This window comes from Microcebus murinus, chromosome 21, assembly GCF_040939455.1.
Source record: "Microcebus murinus isolate Inina chromosome 21, M.murinus_Inina_mat1.0, whole genome shotgun sequence".
Lineage (NCBI taxonomy): Eukaryota > Metazoa > Chordata > Mammalia > Primates > Cheirogaleidae > Microcebus > Microcebus murinus.
The window spans coordinates 40,658,935-40,674,117 of NC_134124.1; the positions used below are offsets into that span (position 1 = coordinate 40,658,935).

The 15,183-nt window shown below is 59.7% G+C and overlaps 1 protein-coding gene across 4 annotated transcripts in view; it reads right to left on the bottom strand.

Annotated features, from left to right (window-relative positions):
• Nucleotides 1-1,536: 1,536 nt before the first annotated feature.
• Nucleotides 1,537-15,183, bottom strand: part of NUP210 (nucleoporin 210) — a 111,291-nt gene continuing 97,644 nt past the window's right edge. For all 4 annotated transcript variants that reach the window (XM_075996357.1, XM_075996356.1, XM_075996359.1 and 1 more), the window contains 10 exons: nt 14,656-14,831; nt 13,231-13,451; nt 11,945-12,081; nt 9,708-9,831; nt 8,583-8,729; nt 7,486-7,736; nt 6,287-6,503; nt 4,498-4,593; nt 4,339-4,422; nt 1,537-3,040 (listed from right to left, as the gene is read on the bottom strand). In XM_075996357.1, coding sequence (XP_075852472.1) covers nt 2,940-3,040; nt 4,339-4,422; nt 4,498-4,593; nt 6,287-6,503; nt 7,486-7,736; nt 8,583-8,729; nt 9,708-9,831; nt 11,945-12,081; nt 13,231-13,451; nt 14,656-14,831 — 1,554 coding nt within the window. In that variant the 3' untranslated portion in view covers nt 1,537-2,939. The remainder of the gene's footprint in view (nt 3,041-4,338; nt 4,423-4,497; nt 4,594-6,286; nt 6,504-7,485; nt 7,737-8,582; nt 8,730-9,707; nt 9,832-11,944; nt 12,082-13,230; nt 13,452-14,655; nt 14,832-15,183) is intronic.

Genomic DNA, 15,183 nt, shown 5'->3' on the forward strand with positions numbered 1-15,183 from the left:
GTCCAACAGTGACGACAGTGGCAGCCGTGCATGCGGGTGTGGCACCTCGCATCTGTCAGCTCCCTTAGTCCTCATGGATCCTTGTGGGGTACACGCTCCCCATTTTCCACCCAGGGAAACCAGGAGCAGGCACTGACGGTGCCTGCAGAGGCTCTCGGGCCACTGCACGTAGCTTCTCAATACCGGGAGGCCACACCAAGGGCTCATGGTCTTCATGCTGGCACTTGCCCCCCAAGCACCTCTGCACCGTCACCTCCTATCCCACATTCTCCAAGGCCTGGGCTAACGGCACTCCCGCTCTGCCTGGTGGAACTGAGGCCTCCTTCTCACCCGCTCCCTCCCTGTCTGCCCTTCTGAGTCAGGCCGGCCCCTTCCTTGGGGAGGGCATGTCCCCAGGCTCATGCACAGATCTGACTTTACAGGAACGTTGCAGGCACTGCTGTGCCCATTTCACAGAACAGAAAACTGGAGCCCAGAGTGAAGAAGAGTCCAGAGCAGCACAGAGGGGGGAGCTGGATCCAGACTGGCCCCAGATCAGGCTGTCTGATCTCAAAGCCTGGGTGGGGATGGGGACAGGGCTGGGCATGCACCCAGGCTCTGGGAGGGAGGGCAGCGAGGCAGGGACGTTGTCTGGGAGGGGCTCCCTGGGCTGAGCAGGGCCATGGAAACAAGGAGAGGCTGGTTTGCGGGACCTGGAAACTGGCTGGATAGGGAACTGGGTGAGGACGGCACCATCCTCCTTTTAGGAGGCGCTTCCCGAGCTGCAAGGGGCACTGCCCAGCTGCTGTGCCTAAAAGGTTGCCACACACTGGCTTCCAGCAGCAAGCCATGCGGGGCACGCAGTGCACATTCTGCTTTTTGCCCAGTCAGGGCTCAGGTCCTGGGAAGCGGGAGTGGATGCCGAGAGGACTGGGGCAGAGGCTCCTGCCCGCTGGCCGGCCCTGGGCAGGCTGAGTTCCCTGAGCACCCACGGCCACACCTGTGACTCGGGATACCAGCAGAGCCACCCTCCCAGGGATGATGCCTGTGGGCACTCAGTGGACACTGGCTGGGGTCAGGTGGGGGCCTGACAGCAGGTGAGTGGGGGGTGAGCCAGGGAGGGTGGCACAGGACACCCCAGGAGCTGGCAGCAAGGCGGGAGGACTAAGGTGCAGGTGTCGGGCTGCAGAGAGCTTATGGAGAGGGCAGGCTGGTGGCCCTGGGAGGGCGTGGCGGGAGCCGGCGCTGCGGCAGGGAGCAGCAGCCACAGCAGTCCCGGTGGGAAGGGCGCTGGGGAGAGGAGGTTTCCTTTGGGGGGAGAGTCAGACATGTCTGGGTGATGCCAAGGAAGGCGCTGGCAGGGAGGAGAGGTGCCAGGTGACATGCAGGGGCTGCCTGTCCTTCTACAGGAAGGCGCCTGCTCGTGCCTGGCTGCTGGAGATGGGCACGTGCCAGGCCGTCCCCGCGGCAGAGGTCTGCTCTGGGAGGGGCCTCGCCACCAGGGCTCCGGCCACGCCCAGGCAGGACGCGTGAGCCCCAGCAGTGATCACACCCCTCTCAAGAAACGACACAGCGCTTTATTAAACAGACCGAGCAGCAAGGCCCCGGTGTGCGTCCAGGCTGTCAGTCTGCGCTCAAGTGAGACGCAAGGCACCTTCTTCCTTCCTTCGGCCTCAGCCAAGTCAGTGGCGTGGCCAGCCCGGAGGATGGATGGGGTGGATTCGAGTGTGATCCTCAGTCTGACCGGACCCTCTACACACGGTGTCCGCACGTGGACGGCTCCAGGGCCTGAGTCTCTGGGTCTCCCTGAGGGCGGCACGGCGGCTCCGCCTGGAGCAGGGGCCGCGTCCCTGAGTCTCAGATCTATGCGAGGAGCTAGGAGAGGCGTCTCACGAGTGGCCTGCCCTGCCCTGGCCCCAGACCGCCAGCGCCCTGCCTGCCGGCCCACGCTGGGAAGCTGCCTGGGGGCCTGGGCCCGGCAAGTGGCCGCCGCAGAGGCAGCCGCTGACACAGGCAGGCACCGGTCGGGTCCGCTGAGGTGCTAGAGCGTCACACACAAAGGACGAGCAAATGACACTGGGTGTCTGTGTTGACACAGAATGTGGCGGCTTCTCAAAACACACACATGGAAAGGGAGATCCCTGCCACCACCTCAAGCACGTTCTCCTAGGGATGGTCCTCATGTCGCTGAGCTGACGCAGAGGCCAGGACAGGGAGAGAGAGGGGACCCCCACTCGGGACACCCCTGAGGGGACGAAGCCAAGGTGACCAGATGTTGCGACAGCTCACGCAGCAACGGAACACAGAAGGCGGATTCTGTTCACAGCTGCCCCGTGCGGGGAAGTGGCCCTGTGTCAGCTCAGGGCTCTCCCGGCATCTCGCCTTGCTGAGGCTTCCCCTGTAGTGGCGGGGCTGGCGCAGGGCACTCACGTCCATTTGCTCCCCAAATTTCCTAGAAGCCTCCAGACCAGTGGAAAAGTAAGTTTTCATAGCAGAAAAAAAAAAAAAAATGCCATCCCTCCCAAAGTAATTAGGCAGTCCTTTCCCTGAGAGCACTGCAGCAAAGTCAACTGCAGACGACTGACCAGAGCTGTCACTGCTCAGCGTATTGAGCAGGGACTTCAGCGAGGCTGAAAAGTAAAGACACAGCGTTGTCCAGAAATCCTGGACAACCATGCGGACAGGAATGAGCCAGTCTCTCAGCTTCGCAAGACTTGGGAGGAAAAAACCATACAGACTTAAAACTCCTCCATTTATGCATGCGCCAGTGGGCATGGCCTAGACACTAGCTCCACCAGCACAGACGGGCGGGGAAGTGGGCCTGGGGACGGGGTGCAGGCCTGGAGGGGCCCACTCCAGCGAGAACATCAATGCAGCAGGGGTGTCCCTGTCCCAGAGGGGCAGCAGGTGAGGCTCAGGCTGTCCCTGCAGAGCTGCCGGCGGTCCCAGCACCTATGGGGCTAGTGGGAGGCGTAGGCGGGGCTCCACAGCCCAGACGGCGGGCTGGCTTTGCGAGCAGGAGGCAGCGCGTTGAGAGATGCTGGTGAGGAGGCAGCAAAATCTAGGGTGGAAAGAAAGACGAAGTGAGCAGCAGAGCGAGGGAGAGCTGCCTCAGCACTCATCAGCTCTGGGTCAGAACCGCACTTAGTGCCTGCCTCACAGCCAGGCACATCCCTGATGATGCCCTGAGGCCTCCTGGGGCCAGCAGAGGGAAATGACAGGGGCTTGCTGAGCTGGCCTGATATGGAAGGGGCGACAGACACACGGGAATCGAGGGTGTGGCCCCCGACTTGCAGAGCCGGGCCGGGAGCTAAGTCTGGGCTTTCAGCAAGGCCTGGCAGGGTCTGTGCCTGGGGCACCAGGAGGAAGGCCTGTCGGCTGGGGTCCAGCATCTCAGGTGAGAAGGCCGCGTGGACAGACAGCCTGGAGTGCTTGGGGCAGTGCACACAGCCCAGTGTGGGGCCAGCACGCACAGGGAGGAATGTGTTGGGAAAGGCAGCTAGAAAGGATGAGAGTCCTTGCAAGAACCTGCTGCAAGAACAGCTGCCATAATACAGCCCACTTTCCAGGGCAGTGGGCTGCAGAGCACCCAGGGCCTTCCTGGGCCTGTCTCACAGGTGTGAGCGGCAGCCAGGCAGAAGGCTATGATTCTCGGAGTCCAGGACGTGCGTGGATCTCGTTTCCCAGGAAGACGCTTCTATCTACAAAACTGTGTCCTCTTTCAAAATATTCACGGACCTCCTTGAAGTCCATCCATGGCCCCACAGAGCCGACAGATACCAGTGCGAGGATTCCTTGTGTAGAGAGAACCCTCAAATGGGAATCAGGAGACACAAAGGGCTGCTGTGTACAGCTGCACGGGTTGGGTACTGCAGTTTCAGGGGACACCCACTTACAGAGAGAGGTGCCTGGAGTTGTGTGGGGTCACCAGGGCCTTGGGGCCACCAGAGAGACAACTGAGCTGTTCAAAGGACTAGGATTTGCCCATCCGCTTTGGGAAATCCCTCATCAGAACTTCCCAGAGTCCTCATCTCAGGGTCAGCCAGTCCCACCCAGCCTGGAGCTTTCCGCGGCAGGTGGGCCACATGTCCTGCACGGACAGCTGCCGAGACAGCCGCCGCCGCTGCGTTGGCTCTGTGAGGGGAAAGCTCTTACTGGCCCAGAACTGGCATCCAGCTCATTCCCCTATTCCTGACTCCCAGATCTGTCCTCTGGGCCTCAGGCCTAGTTGCTCCTTTTGCCCAGGCACAGGCCTGCTGAGACTTGGGGTTCAGGGCCTTGACCCACCCTGCCCATGCCCATGGCCCCTCCTCTTTCCTTACAGCTCTGCCTGGCGGTGCCTGTGGAGGGACTACTCACAGTGGGGGCTGTGCCAAGGGCTGGCTCGGGCCGTGAGGGCTGCAGGCACCATGAGCTCCCGGGGCGCACAGACTGTGTGGTAGGCTGCAAGGACACACGGCTGGTTAGAGCAGGTGGGGACAGGGGAGCAGATCCCAAGATACACCCAGCCTGCCTCACCTATGATCATGACGGCCGTCCCAGCCAGCAGGGCAAAGAGCGTGAAGAACATGACTTGGTAGGAATCCAGGAAGTGCTGAAAGAGGCTGGCTCCGTCTGCCATCAGTGAAAGACAAGTCACCAAAATGCCAGGGCCACCTATGGCAGTGTCCCAGTGTCCGTGCGCTACCGTACACACGCAGGGTGGCACGTGGGCCCTCTGAGATACAAGGTCCGTGGGTCTCAGAGGGCCCGGTGGGCTGCTCGAGGCCTGGGTCAGCTTGTGGTCCTGCTCCCCTGGTGCCCCACTCCCTCCACCTGGGCCTCTGAACTGAGGCCAGCCAGCCGTCTGCCAGGCAGCGCAAACCTTGCGCGGCGTCTCCGGGCCGGCAGGTCGGCCGTGTCTCTGCACCCATCCTCTGGGGAGTCGGCCATGCTGCCCGGAAGCAAGGCGGTTTGAAACTGCTAAGTCACAAGCGACAGCCACAAAAACACAAGCATCGGCCAGGAGCCCACTAGTGGGATGGAGTGCCACTGCTCTCAGAATCTGACCCTCGAGGCCAAGACAGAGCCCAACAAATTGTGCCCCAAAGCTGCTGCTCTTCAGGGGCCCCCACAGTGGGGATGGCCCAGGCCCGGCTCCCTCCTCTGCCTCAGTCCTCCTCGCAGGCCTCCACACCTAGCGCCTCTGCATTTCTGCCCTAAGTCAGAACACACCCCTTTTCTGCAGGAAGAAGGCCGCTGGTGGCCTCCAGTTCCCCTAAGACCGCCTACTCCTTTCAGTCTGCTCCTGGCCAGGCAGCCAGACCTGACCGTCCCGAAGCCCGGGCCCCTGCCTGCCTGGTGCTCTGACTCCTCCAGGCCCAGTTGCCCCACCTCACGCCAGGGTGTCTCACTGCATTGCCCCGCCAGCCGCCCATCCTTCCTGCCCCGGCTGGAGCAGCCTCTGACTGTGCTCTCCTCCCAGCAGAGGCGAGCAACCCCGCCCCGGCCACGCCTGCCGAGTCATTCCTACCGCACCTGCAAACCCGCGTCCTCTCTAGGAAGGGGCTTTCCCACACCTGCCTGGCACAGGGTCTTGCCCACAACAGGTGCTCATCAGCGACCGCAGAATACATGCACCCACTCCCTCAACAACAAACGCTCACTGAGCACCTGCTGTTTGTCGCCAGGCCCTGTCCTAAGCGCTGTCCTCACGCACTTAATTTCTAGTTGGGGAGACAAGTAGAAACTCTAATAATTAATTATGTTGTGATGCAGATAGACAGTTGGCAACAGTGCTGTGGTGAAAGAAAAAGGGTTCAAGTGTTCAGGAGTGAGGTTCTAACTTTCAATGTATTTCAGTATTTGAGGAGGGGGGTGCTGGCCAAGGAGCCATCGGGGAATAGTGTCCCAGGCATAGGGATGGCAGATGCCAACGGCTTGAGCGGGGCGGCATGTGTTCCAGAAACAGGACAGTACGGCTGCAGCAGGGACCGTAAGGGGGAGATGAGTCACAAGTGGGTAGGCAGGCTGCATGGGACCTTACGGGCCACTGCAGGGCTGTGGGCTTTGCCCGCGAGGGAGGTGGGGGCCACAGCAGGCTGCTTAGCAGAGGGGCACAGTCCCAGTGGCCGCCGGGCTGAGAGCAGACGGGACCTGGGGGGACACAGCAGGCACGATGGCCCCAACAAGCCACTGTCACTCTGAGGGACAATCTGCATTTCTGACTCTGCCAGTTCCCACACCCAGGTTTTCCTGACACTCAGAACCACTCCAGCCTGCCCTCCCCACCCAGCTCTGTCCCAGGTGATGTTGTCCAGTGACTCACAAGGACCAGGTCCACGGCGATCCATCACGAAGGCCACAGTCACCGGGATGGTGATGGCCTGGTTGGTCGTGGGGCTGGAGAAAGTCAGGACAGTGGACAGAGGGCCCTGGCTCCTGGCTGTGGGGTCTAAGACCCCAACCGTGTATGTGATGAAGCTGGGAAGCCCGAAAGACTTCTCCTTCTCGAAGACCAGCACGGCAGGGGACCCGGATTTCACCTGGGAGAGACGTCAGGGCTGGGGGGACATGCTCTGCAGACAGTGGAGGGACCTCCGAGTGGGGCCGAGGACTCCCAGGCGGGCCTGCTGCTCTGTGCACCCCATCTCTGGAAGCACCCCCATGTCAGCCTGACAGTGGGCATCCCTCCCAGGGCCCGAAGAATATGGGTGGGGACCTCTGCCCAAGCCACGCCTCCTAGGCAGGTGGTGACGCTTGGGCACTGCTCAGGGACAGTGCGCAGTCAGCAAGGTCAGGAAACACCATCTCTAAGGAAAGGGCAAATCAGCTTCATTGAATTCTCATCAAGTGCTGTGCCAATAACGCTAAACCAACGTGCTGTAGTATCACCAAGAACCAACTCTTCCCGGGGGAAGCCCGGACTCTGGTCCACCTCCAGCAGCCCCGCGGGCTGGCCGTCCTCCCTAGCCCACCAAGCACGTGCTCCCCGAGCCTTTCCAGCACAGTGAGCCCTGTCGGCTGTGGCAAGAGAGGAGCAGCAGGCAGGAAAGGCAGTGAGCTCCTTCATGCTGTTGCCCCAGAACCCTGCCCAGGCGGGTCGGGATCCAGGCCTCAGAGACCATTCACCCGTCTTATCTGATGTGGGAGTGAGGCCTGGAGAGAGGGGACTTGTCCCCAGAGGGATTAGGGCTTGTCTCCCTGCCCCATGGCGGAGCACTCCTGCCCCGAGTCCACTCACTGCACACCCCCCATGCTCCCTGAGCATCCCTCCATGCTGAGCCTGCAGCTAGGGAAGCCCAGCAGAAAGTGTGAAAATTAACAAGATCACATGGGCTGATAATGGCAACAGTGCTATGGAAAAAGGAAAAGGGTAAGACTGCTTCATTTTTTAAAAAAATTACTAACCGTCAGTCTTAATTTTAAAGAGAGGTGGCTCAGGATGCCCACATCATGTCCCCTTCCTTCTCGGCCCTTCTTGCGGCCCCTGACGCAGGCTGGACGGGAGGCATGGATGCCACTCACCTCCAAGCTCTCCAGGGCCTCCAGGGTGCCGAAGACCTTGACCTCGGAGCTGGCATACTGGTTGCTCAAAAGGATTTCAGCCTGGTCGGCGTAGAGACTTGGACTGAAGGGCACTTCGGCCCCGACCTGCTCTGTGGAGAAGTGGCTGCCAGAGAGGGAGGCTGTGACCACCACAGCTGTCTTCTGAATGCTCAGGAGCTTCAGCTGCTTGTCAGTCAGCCTGCGCGTGACAACCGAGCAGAGGTACTGGCCTGCAGAGACAAGGGTGTCCACCTTGTGCCCTCTCCCAAGTGCACACTGACGCTGCTCTTTTTCTAACTGGGAAACACCTATGCATCCTCCAGAGCCCAGGTGAGAAGTCACCTCCTCCAGAAGCATTCCTGGAAATCGTCCTTCAGGGCCCCTTGACCCAGCTGGGACACCCTGTGACCAGCAGTCCCCCTCAGTGTCTCAGAATCCTCTAGTCACCAGATCATCCTTTAAGTGACCCTGCCGGGGCAGCATTAGGGACGAAATAGGGCAGCAGGACGGCCAACTGAGGGCCCTGAGGTCGGGCCCAGCACAGAGTGTGCCACGGGACCCGACAGCAGCCCACGGTGCAGGCTCAGCTCCACCGCGCTGGTCTCCCGGCCTTGCAGCTGTCAGGCTCCGGCTCGCAGGACAGCCCTTGACTGTCTACTGAGGACACTCCGGCCGCCTCTCACTTGCTCCGTGCAGGCAGGGCAAGGCCCGTCACCCGCATTTCAGGAGAGGAGGCTTAGAGGGGAGCAGCCTCCACCCCCGCAGGCGGACAGGCAGGAACAGCAGAGGAGGACTCTGGACCCGGGGTCTTCCGCTCTGAACGCTGCGACCTTTCTGATGTGTGTAGGTGGTGCTGAGAGCAGCCGTGGCCCAGCTCAGGAAGGCCAAGCCCTCCTGGCGGCCACTCAAAGCTGTAGGGGCCAGGACCCTGGCATGAATCCCTGGCTGGGGTCCTGACAACCTCTGCTCCTCTGGACAGGTGGCTGCTGGGAGCTGAACGCGCAGCAGACCCGAGATGTCCACAAGTCAAAGACTCTCTGTAAGTCCATTTCACTTTCCAATCCTGGCAAACTTACCCAGAGCAGCATCGAAGCCTGGCTCCACGGTGAGAACATCACGTGCTGGGAAATCGGAGACGGCCTGCTGGAACTGCAGCTGGCAGCTCAGGAGGGACTCTGGGTGCAAGGTCTTGATGACTTCCCTCTGGGCTGGGGAGCACTCACCTAGAGAGGGGGAGGGAGTCAGAGGGTGTGACCAGGCCTGCCGGCCACCATGCCCAGGCCAAGGAGACCCCAAACCCCAGAATGAGAGCAATCCAAGAAGGCCACCTGTGCCCACGTGCCTTCCATGCAGGGGCCCAGGGCTGCCCAGAGCTTGGAGATGGAGCCACAGCTGATAAAAGCCAAGGAAAAATCACACAGAGGAGGGGGCATTCTGAATCGTGGGGAGTTTCAGATCAGAATTTCAGCGTTTGTTCTAGAGTGCGCATCCAGGGGCACGGCAGACAGGCCAGGCCCACTAATGCGTGTCTCCTGTCCCTGTCGGCAGGGGATGAAGGCACACTGACTCTGCACACCAGGAGGGCACCAGTTCTCCACTAACACACCGAGTGTCACTGGCCAACAGCAGAGTGCTGTCCCCTGGCACTGATGCAGGAAAGGAGAGGTTACCGGGAAACAAAAAGGCTGCCCCACGCATCAGAACGAGAAGGGTGGTATTTAACTCTACAAGGTGTGCCAGTGGTTTCAGAAAAACAGCCTGTATTGGCTTATTTATTTCTGGCAGCTGCTGTCCAGGGCTGTCAGGGGCAGGGGATGGGGTTGAATGTGCTATGCACGACTTGGGAGAGCAATTATAAAAATCAAAATCGGTGACTAGTCTGCTAAGTCATTAGTTCCTGGGATTAATGGTGGTAAATTGTGGCTTTCTTTGCTCTGGTGCCCTAGGGCTGAAATTGCATTTCCAGTTCCGAAACAGGCAATTCCGGGAGCTGGGGTCTTTTATGACGATTCCTTTCCCTGGCTGGGCTTGTGGAGGACTCAGATTTCTAAAAGGCTGAAAGGCTGAAAGGCGTGGAGGAGGTGGGTTATTAAATGCTCTTGCTGGAGTTGGTGTTGAGTTTGAACCGGAAAAGCTGATAGAATCCCTAAGAAGGGCACGAGAAGCCACCTCCCTGCTCCCCAGAGCCCCTCATTGTGTACCACGCAGGTTAGAGCTTCCGTCTCCCACAGTGACAATCACTTTGGCGCCTGTGGCCTCTTGGAAGCTGGTCTGGATGGGGTGGACCTGACGGGCCACGATCTTCTGAGGGACGCTGACCACTATCTGGGGAGGAAGCCAAGGCAGCTGACAGAGTGGTCACAATGTGGGCCTCCCTCACCTCCCAACTGCCCCAGGGCTCCTGCTGCCAAAGCACCGCCTCCTCCCTCGGGTTACCGCTGTCCCTCCCCAGGACTGACGGGAGGCTGCACCCCACTGCCTGCCCAGCCCTGCCTCTCAAGTCCCGGGCTGTCCTTTCTCCTCCTGAACGCCAGCTGCCGTCTTCTCGCAGCTCCTCCTCCCCCTCCAAGCAGTGGCCCAAGGCCTCCCCCCCCTCCTGCCCTGCACACGCCTGGGTGCTCCGCCCACGCCCAGGGCTCCAAAGGCCATCTCTGGGCGGGAGGCTCCACCCCATGTCCCATCCCGCCCCTGCCCAGTGGGCCCCCAGCCTCACCTGGAGAGGCCACAGCCACCTCTAACTCCCCGGGCCAGACTCCTCACCTCCTTCCCCTATGCGGCCCCCACCTCTGGGCTCCCCGCCGCAGTGAAGGACCACCATCAGCCTGGCACGCCAGCCCGCCCCCACCTCTGTGCTCTCCGCCACAGTGAAGGACCACAGCCTGGCACGCCAGCCCGCCCTCCCCTCAGGCCCCACTGCCCGATGGTCACCTGCCCCACCCAGTGTTCCCAGCCAGGTCCTGTCCTCAGTCTGCTCGCTGGTTCCCCTGCAGTGACCCCCTTTCTCTCGAGCTCCACCTGATGCGGAGCAACCTTTCCAAACACACCCCTCATCTATATCGCTCCTTAAAAATAAAATCCAGGAAGTCTAGCATGGGCTTCAACCTCTTTACTGTGAGATGGCAACAGGGGCAGACAATGTCTACTGAGCATTTGCCATGTGTGAAGTACGTTCTAAGTGCTTCGCACATGTTATTAATAACTCATTTAATCTTCACAACACTATTATCTTACAGGCTACTATCTTTCACAACACTACTATCTTACACACTATTTTACAGGCAAGGAAATGGAGGCACAGAGAGATTCATTAACTTGACCAATGTCACACAGCCTCGAGGTGGCCAAGCTGGGATTGGGCTCAGACAGCCTGGCTCTAGAGCCTACCCTCATAACCTGCACGGAACTATTCGGAATCCAGTGCATGTCATGATCTGATCACAAAGCCAGACCCCGCTCCCTCAAACCCTGTTCCAGCCCCCCAGCCCCCACCCAAGGCTCTGCCCCTGAACCTCACACACCTGCCCGGGCCGCGCCTCCCCGCCCACCCTCAGACGCTCCTTCTGGGACAGCCCAGCTTTACCGCCAGTCCGTCACAGGGGCTCTGCCTGCAACTGGCTGGCCCAAACCGCACAGCGCAGCACCGAATATGCAAACGGCTAGGTTAAACTGCTGGATTCAATAAAGCACATGCCGGCTCTAAAAATGAGACACATTTGGAACTCAGCCAGACTTTGCTCATTGATTCATTCTTGGTTGGAGATAAACAGAAGAGAGAATGGGTTTTGTTCGCCTCCAGAAAGACTAGAAAGGTGACCTGCCAGGGGAGGTTTAACTGTGCTGGTGACAGGGAGTCGCTGGGCTGCCCCACCCACGGCCCTGATTCCAGGGAAGGGCCCACACTGGGGCACCAGACCCAAGCGTGTGGGAGCTGGACCAGCCCTACGAGGTCGCCTCTCATCGCTGGAGCCTTATGAACACTGGTTTTGCTGCCTGGTTTTGCAAGTAAATGTTGGAACCCAGCCGTGCCCATTCGTTCATGTGCTGTCAATGGCTGTCTTCATCCCGCCACTGCCAGGCTGAGCAGCAGCGGCAGAGCTCATGTGGGCTGCACGGGCTGAAATATTTATCATCTGGCCCTTTGCAGAAAACACGTGCCGAGCCCTGTGCTAGAACAGCACTGTGCTGTTCGGAACACGGGGACGAAGGCCAGGGATGGAAAGGGAACTACCTTGTCCCCACCTCTTAGAGAGTGGGTGGCCCACCTCAGACCCATGATTCCCAGATTCTAACCCCAGACGGCTAGGGCTGGGTTTCTTTCTTAAGCAAACGAGAATCACGAGGTATTTTCCCAAAGAAAAGGTTTTCACTATCCTCCAAGAGGGTCAGCCCTGCCTCACAGGCCACTGAGCCACGTGAGCTCGGCTGCCCTGAAACCCACCTCCTTATATGTCCTCAGGTGCCCAGCGACCTCATAGTAGACCGTCACAGATCCTGCATCCTGGGCTACAGCCACGCCAGTCTTGGGGTCCACGTGGAGGATGCTGTGGGCCGAGGAGCTCCAGGTTCCTGAGAGGCCTGGGGGAAAAGCCCTGAGTGTCACCACCGTTCCCATATCTAGACGCTCCAGACAAAGCCCTGCTCACTGGGCCAGCCTCCCCATCCTGGGACTCACACCCAAGGAAGGTGCTCACTCATCCCTCTGAGGAGAGCGCCCCCCACCACTGTCACACTTGCCCTCCCCACAGCTGCAGCCCCAACGCCCCTCCCCAACACCTCCAGGTTGGACTGTCTTGCCCCACCTGGCATGAAGCTGTACCTGGTTCCTGCCCTGGGTGCTGCCTCCAGACCCCACCCTCTGCGGCCCCTCCTGCCCATCAGCTCCTTTTTAGCAGACAGCAGGTGTCAGGCTCAGAGCTGTCACTACACAGCACTTCTGAGTTAAAAGTCAATCACGTTACATAATACATACAATAAAAGGACTGAATAACCACATTCTATTCATGGAAACTTGTATTTGTTTGTCTTTAAAGGTAGTATTTAATTTCCTTTTAAAATAAACCTAATGAGGTAAAAAGAGTGGAGTCAGTTTGAAAACAAAGTAGATCATTGTACAAGTGTTCCCTGGATGGATGGATGGCAGAGGAGTGGCTGAAATTTGGAAGCCACCAAACTGGCCCACTGTCCTTTGCTTAAGTCTCCTCGCCTGTGCTGTACAAGCTGGCAGCCAGACGCCAGGGGATTACTGAAAGCAGCAAATGCAGCTCCTCGTTGTGTTAGCCACACCCCACGTGCTCACTGGCTAGAGGCTACTGAATCAGACCCTGCAGATGGAGGGCCTTCCACAAGAGCAGGAAACTCTAGCGCACAGTGCTGTTCTAGCACAGGGCTCGGCACGTGTTTTCTGCAAAGGGCCAGATGATAAATATTTCAGCCCGTGCAGCCCACATGAGCTCTGCCGCTGCTGCTCAGCCTGGCAGTGGAGGGATGAAGACAGCCATTGACAGCACATGAACGAATGGGCACGGCTGGGTTCCAACATTTACTTGCAAAATCAGGCAGCATGCTGGACTGGGCCCTCGGGCAGCAGCTTCCCAAGTGCTCCTTTGGTGCATCCTGCAGGGTCCCTGCACACGTCCCCAGGGGCCTGAGCACCTCCCTAGGGCCACACCCACTCTGCACGTGCCCATCACACCCCACATTTCCCTGGGTCAGGATGTCCCTTACCTTCCAGGCTGACCAGAACAGTGCCCAGACAGAGCACGTCCCCCACTACCAAGGCTCCGGACAGCTCTGGGGAGATGGCCTGCTGGACTGGCAGGGGAACGAAGTCGGAGAGGCCCAGGTGCTCCGTGTCCCACACTCGGAGCAGCGTCAGGCCTACGCTGACCGTGCGGACGACGCAGGTGTTGTTGGCGGAGCCCCTCCCAATCTGCACAAAGTCATCTCTAGGCACAGGGGAAAGAGGGGCTCTCAGTCCCCAGAAAGAAGCCCCAGTTCCAGCGGGGGATGGGCAGTGTAGGTCCTCAGCTAAGCGACACTTTCCTCCAGCTGAGATCCCAGAAGCTGCTCCACCTCGAGGTCGCTGAGGATGCCCAGGCAGGCAGAGCGAGCTGAACCCTGCTCGCCTGCCCAGGAGGAGCCCACAGCCCTCGGCCGCGGCTGCCGGCATTGTGTCCCCGCACTCCAACTGCCGTGGCGCAGGGAGGACCGTGGTCACAGTGTGTCCCGGCCTCTTCCCAGCGGGGAGCAGACAGACTGGGAAGGCACAGGCTGCGCCTGGCCATGTAACGGGAACAAGTATCGCAGCCTGTGCCCATTTCCTCCACCGTGATGTGGAGCAGGACGTCCCTGTGCCGCAGGCCTGGCGAGAGCATAGTGAGGGCAGCAGGGCAGAGCACCAGGACAACGCCTGGCGCATGGCATGTGCTCGGTCAGCATCTGCTTCGGCCACTTGGTACGGAGTCCGGACTGGCAGTGAGGATCTCTCTGGCTGTCTCCCGCGCCCCCACTCGCCTTCTGGCCTAGAGTCTGACTGGGTCTCTTGGAGGGGCTCCGGCCACAAGTGGGCAGAGGGGTTTGTGCAGTGCGCTGAGGGGCCTGCCTCTGCCCCAGGCTGACAGAGGCCACACAGAGCCCTGCAGATGCCAGAGGCCCTCACGACCACCCCTCGGGTGAAGACCCTGGGGACTAAGCCACATTCCCCCATGACAGGCATGGAAACAGGTTGGGGGTGACCTGCCTGGCCCAGGTTCACTGGCCCCACAAAGGGCAGAGCTGGGGCCAGCAGGAGGCCCTGGTTCTTCCCATAAGGCAATGCCCCTAACACCTGTCCCTGAAACACATCTGTCACAGGGCCCAGGTTAGAAGGGTCACCAACACCTGGGGACAATCTTCTGGCCCTCAGGGAGCATTCCCTGGAGCCCCATCCCACACCCCACTCCTTTCTCTTGGGACCGATGCTCATTGTGTCTTCTCTGAGCTGGGCTGCAGTGCCCTAGGGTGCCCCTCTGTGACCCTGCATGGCATGGCACGCCCCTTCTTTTGGAAACCGAGCACAGTTCGGAGCCCACAGCCATCATCCTTCCACAGCACCGGCCTCCATCAGTTAAGGCCCTTGTAGTTCAGAAATGAGTATCGCCCACACCCAACCTGTTAGTGGCAAAGTTGAGGACTGAATTGTGAGCGTGGAAGACGTCTCCAGAGTTGTCGTGGAAGTGCACAGTGAAGGTCACAGTCATCCCCAAAGGCAGGGCTGCCAGGGCCTCCTTGTTCTGGGTGTGCAGGACGGGGCTCATGGAAAACCTCAGGTAAGACACAGGAGACACCTGGGGGACAACAAGCGAGTGTAATGAAGACTCAGCACTGGGGACCGGCTCCCGGGAAACCCACCTCCCAAGGCAGGTCCCCATCTCAGGAGCAGCTGGAAACTAGACTGACTTAGGGGCTACAAGAAGAGGACAGTCCTTGATCTCCAGAGTGGCCCCCCTAGTGACAAGGTTCCCATCTCCCAACACAATGGGCCAGCCTCACTACAGGAAAACCCACCCAGTTGAGTCGAAATCCACAACCCGGAAAAATGAGATCCAAATTGCAAAAAGGGGCCCTCAGCTGCAAATGCCCCATTTCCACAGAGGACCTGCCTTTCAGGCACTGAGAGCAGCAGCAAGGCCCTCCTGG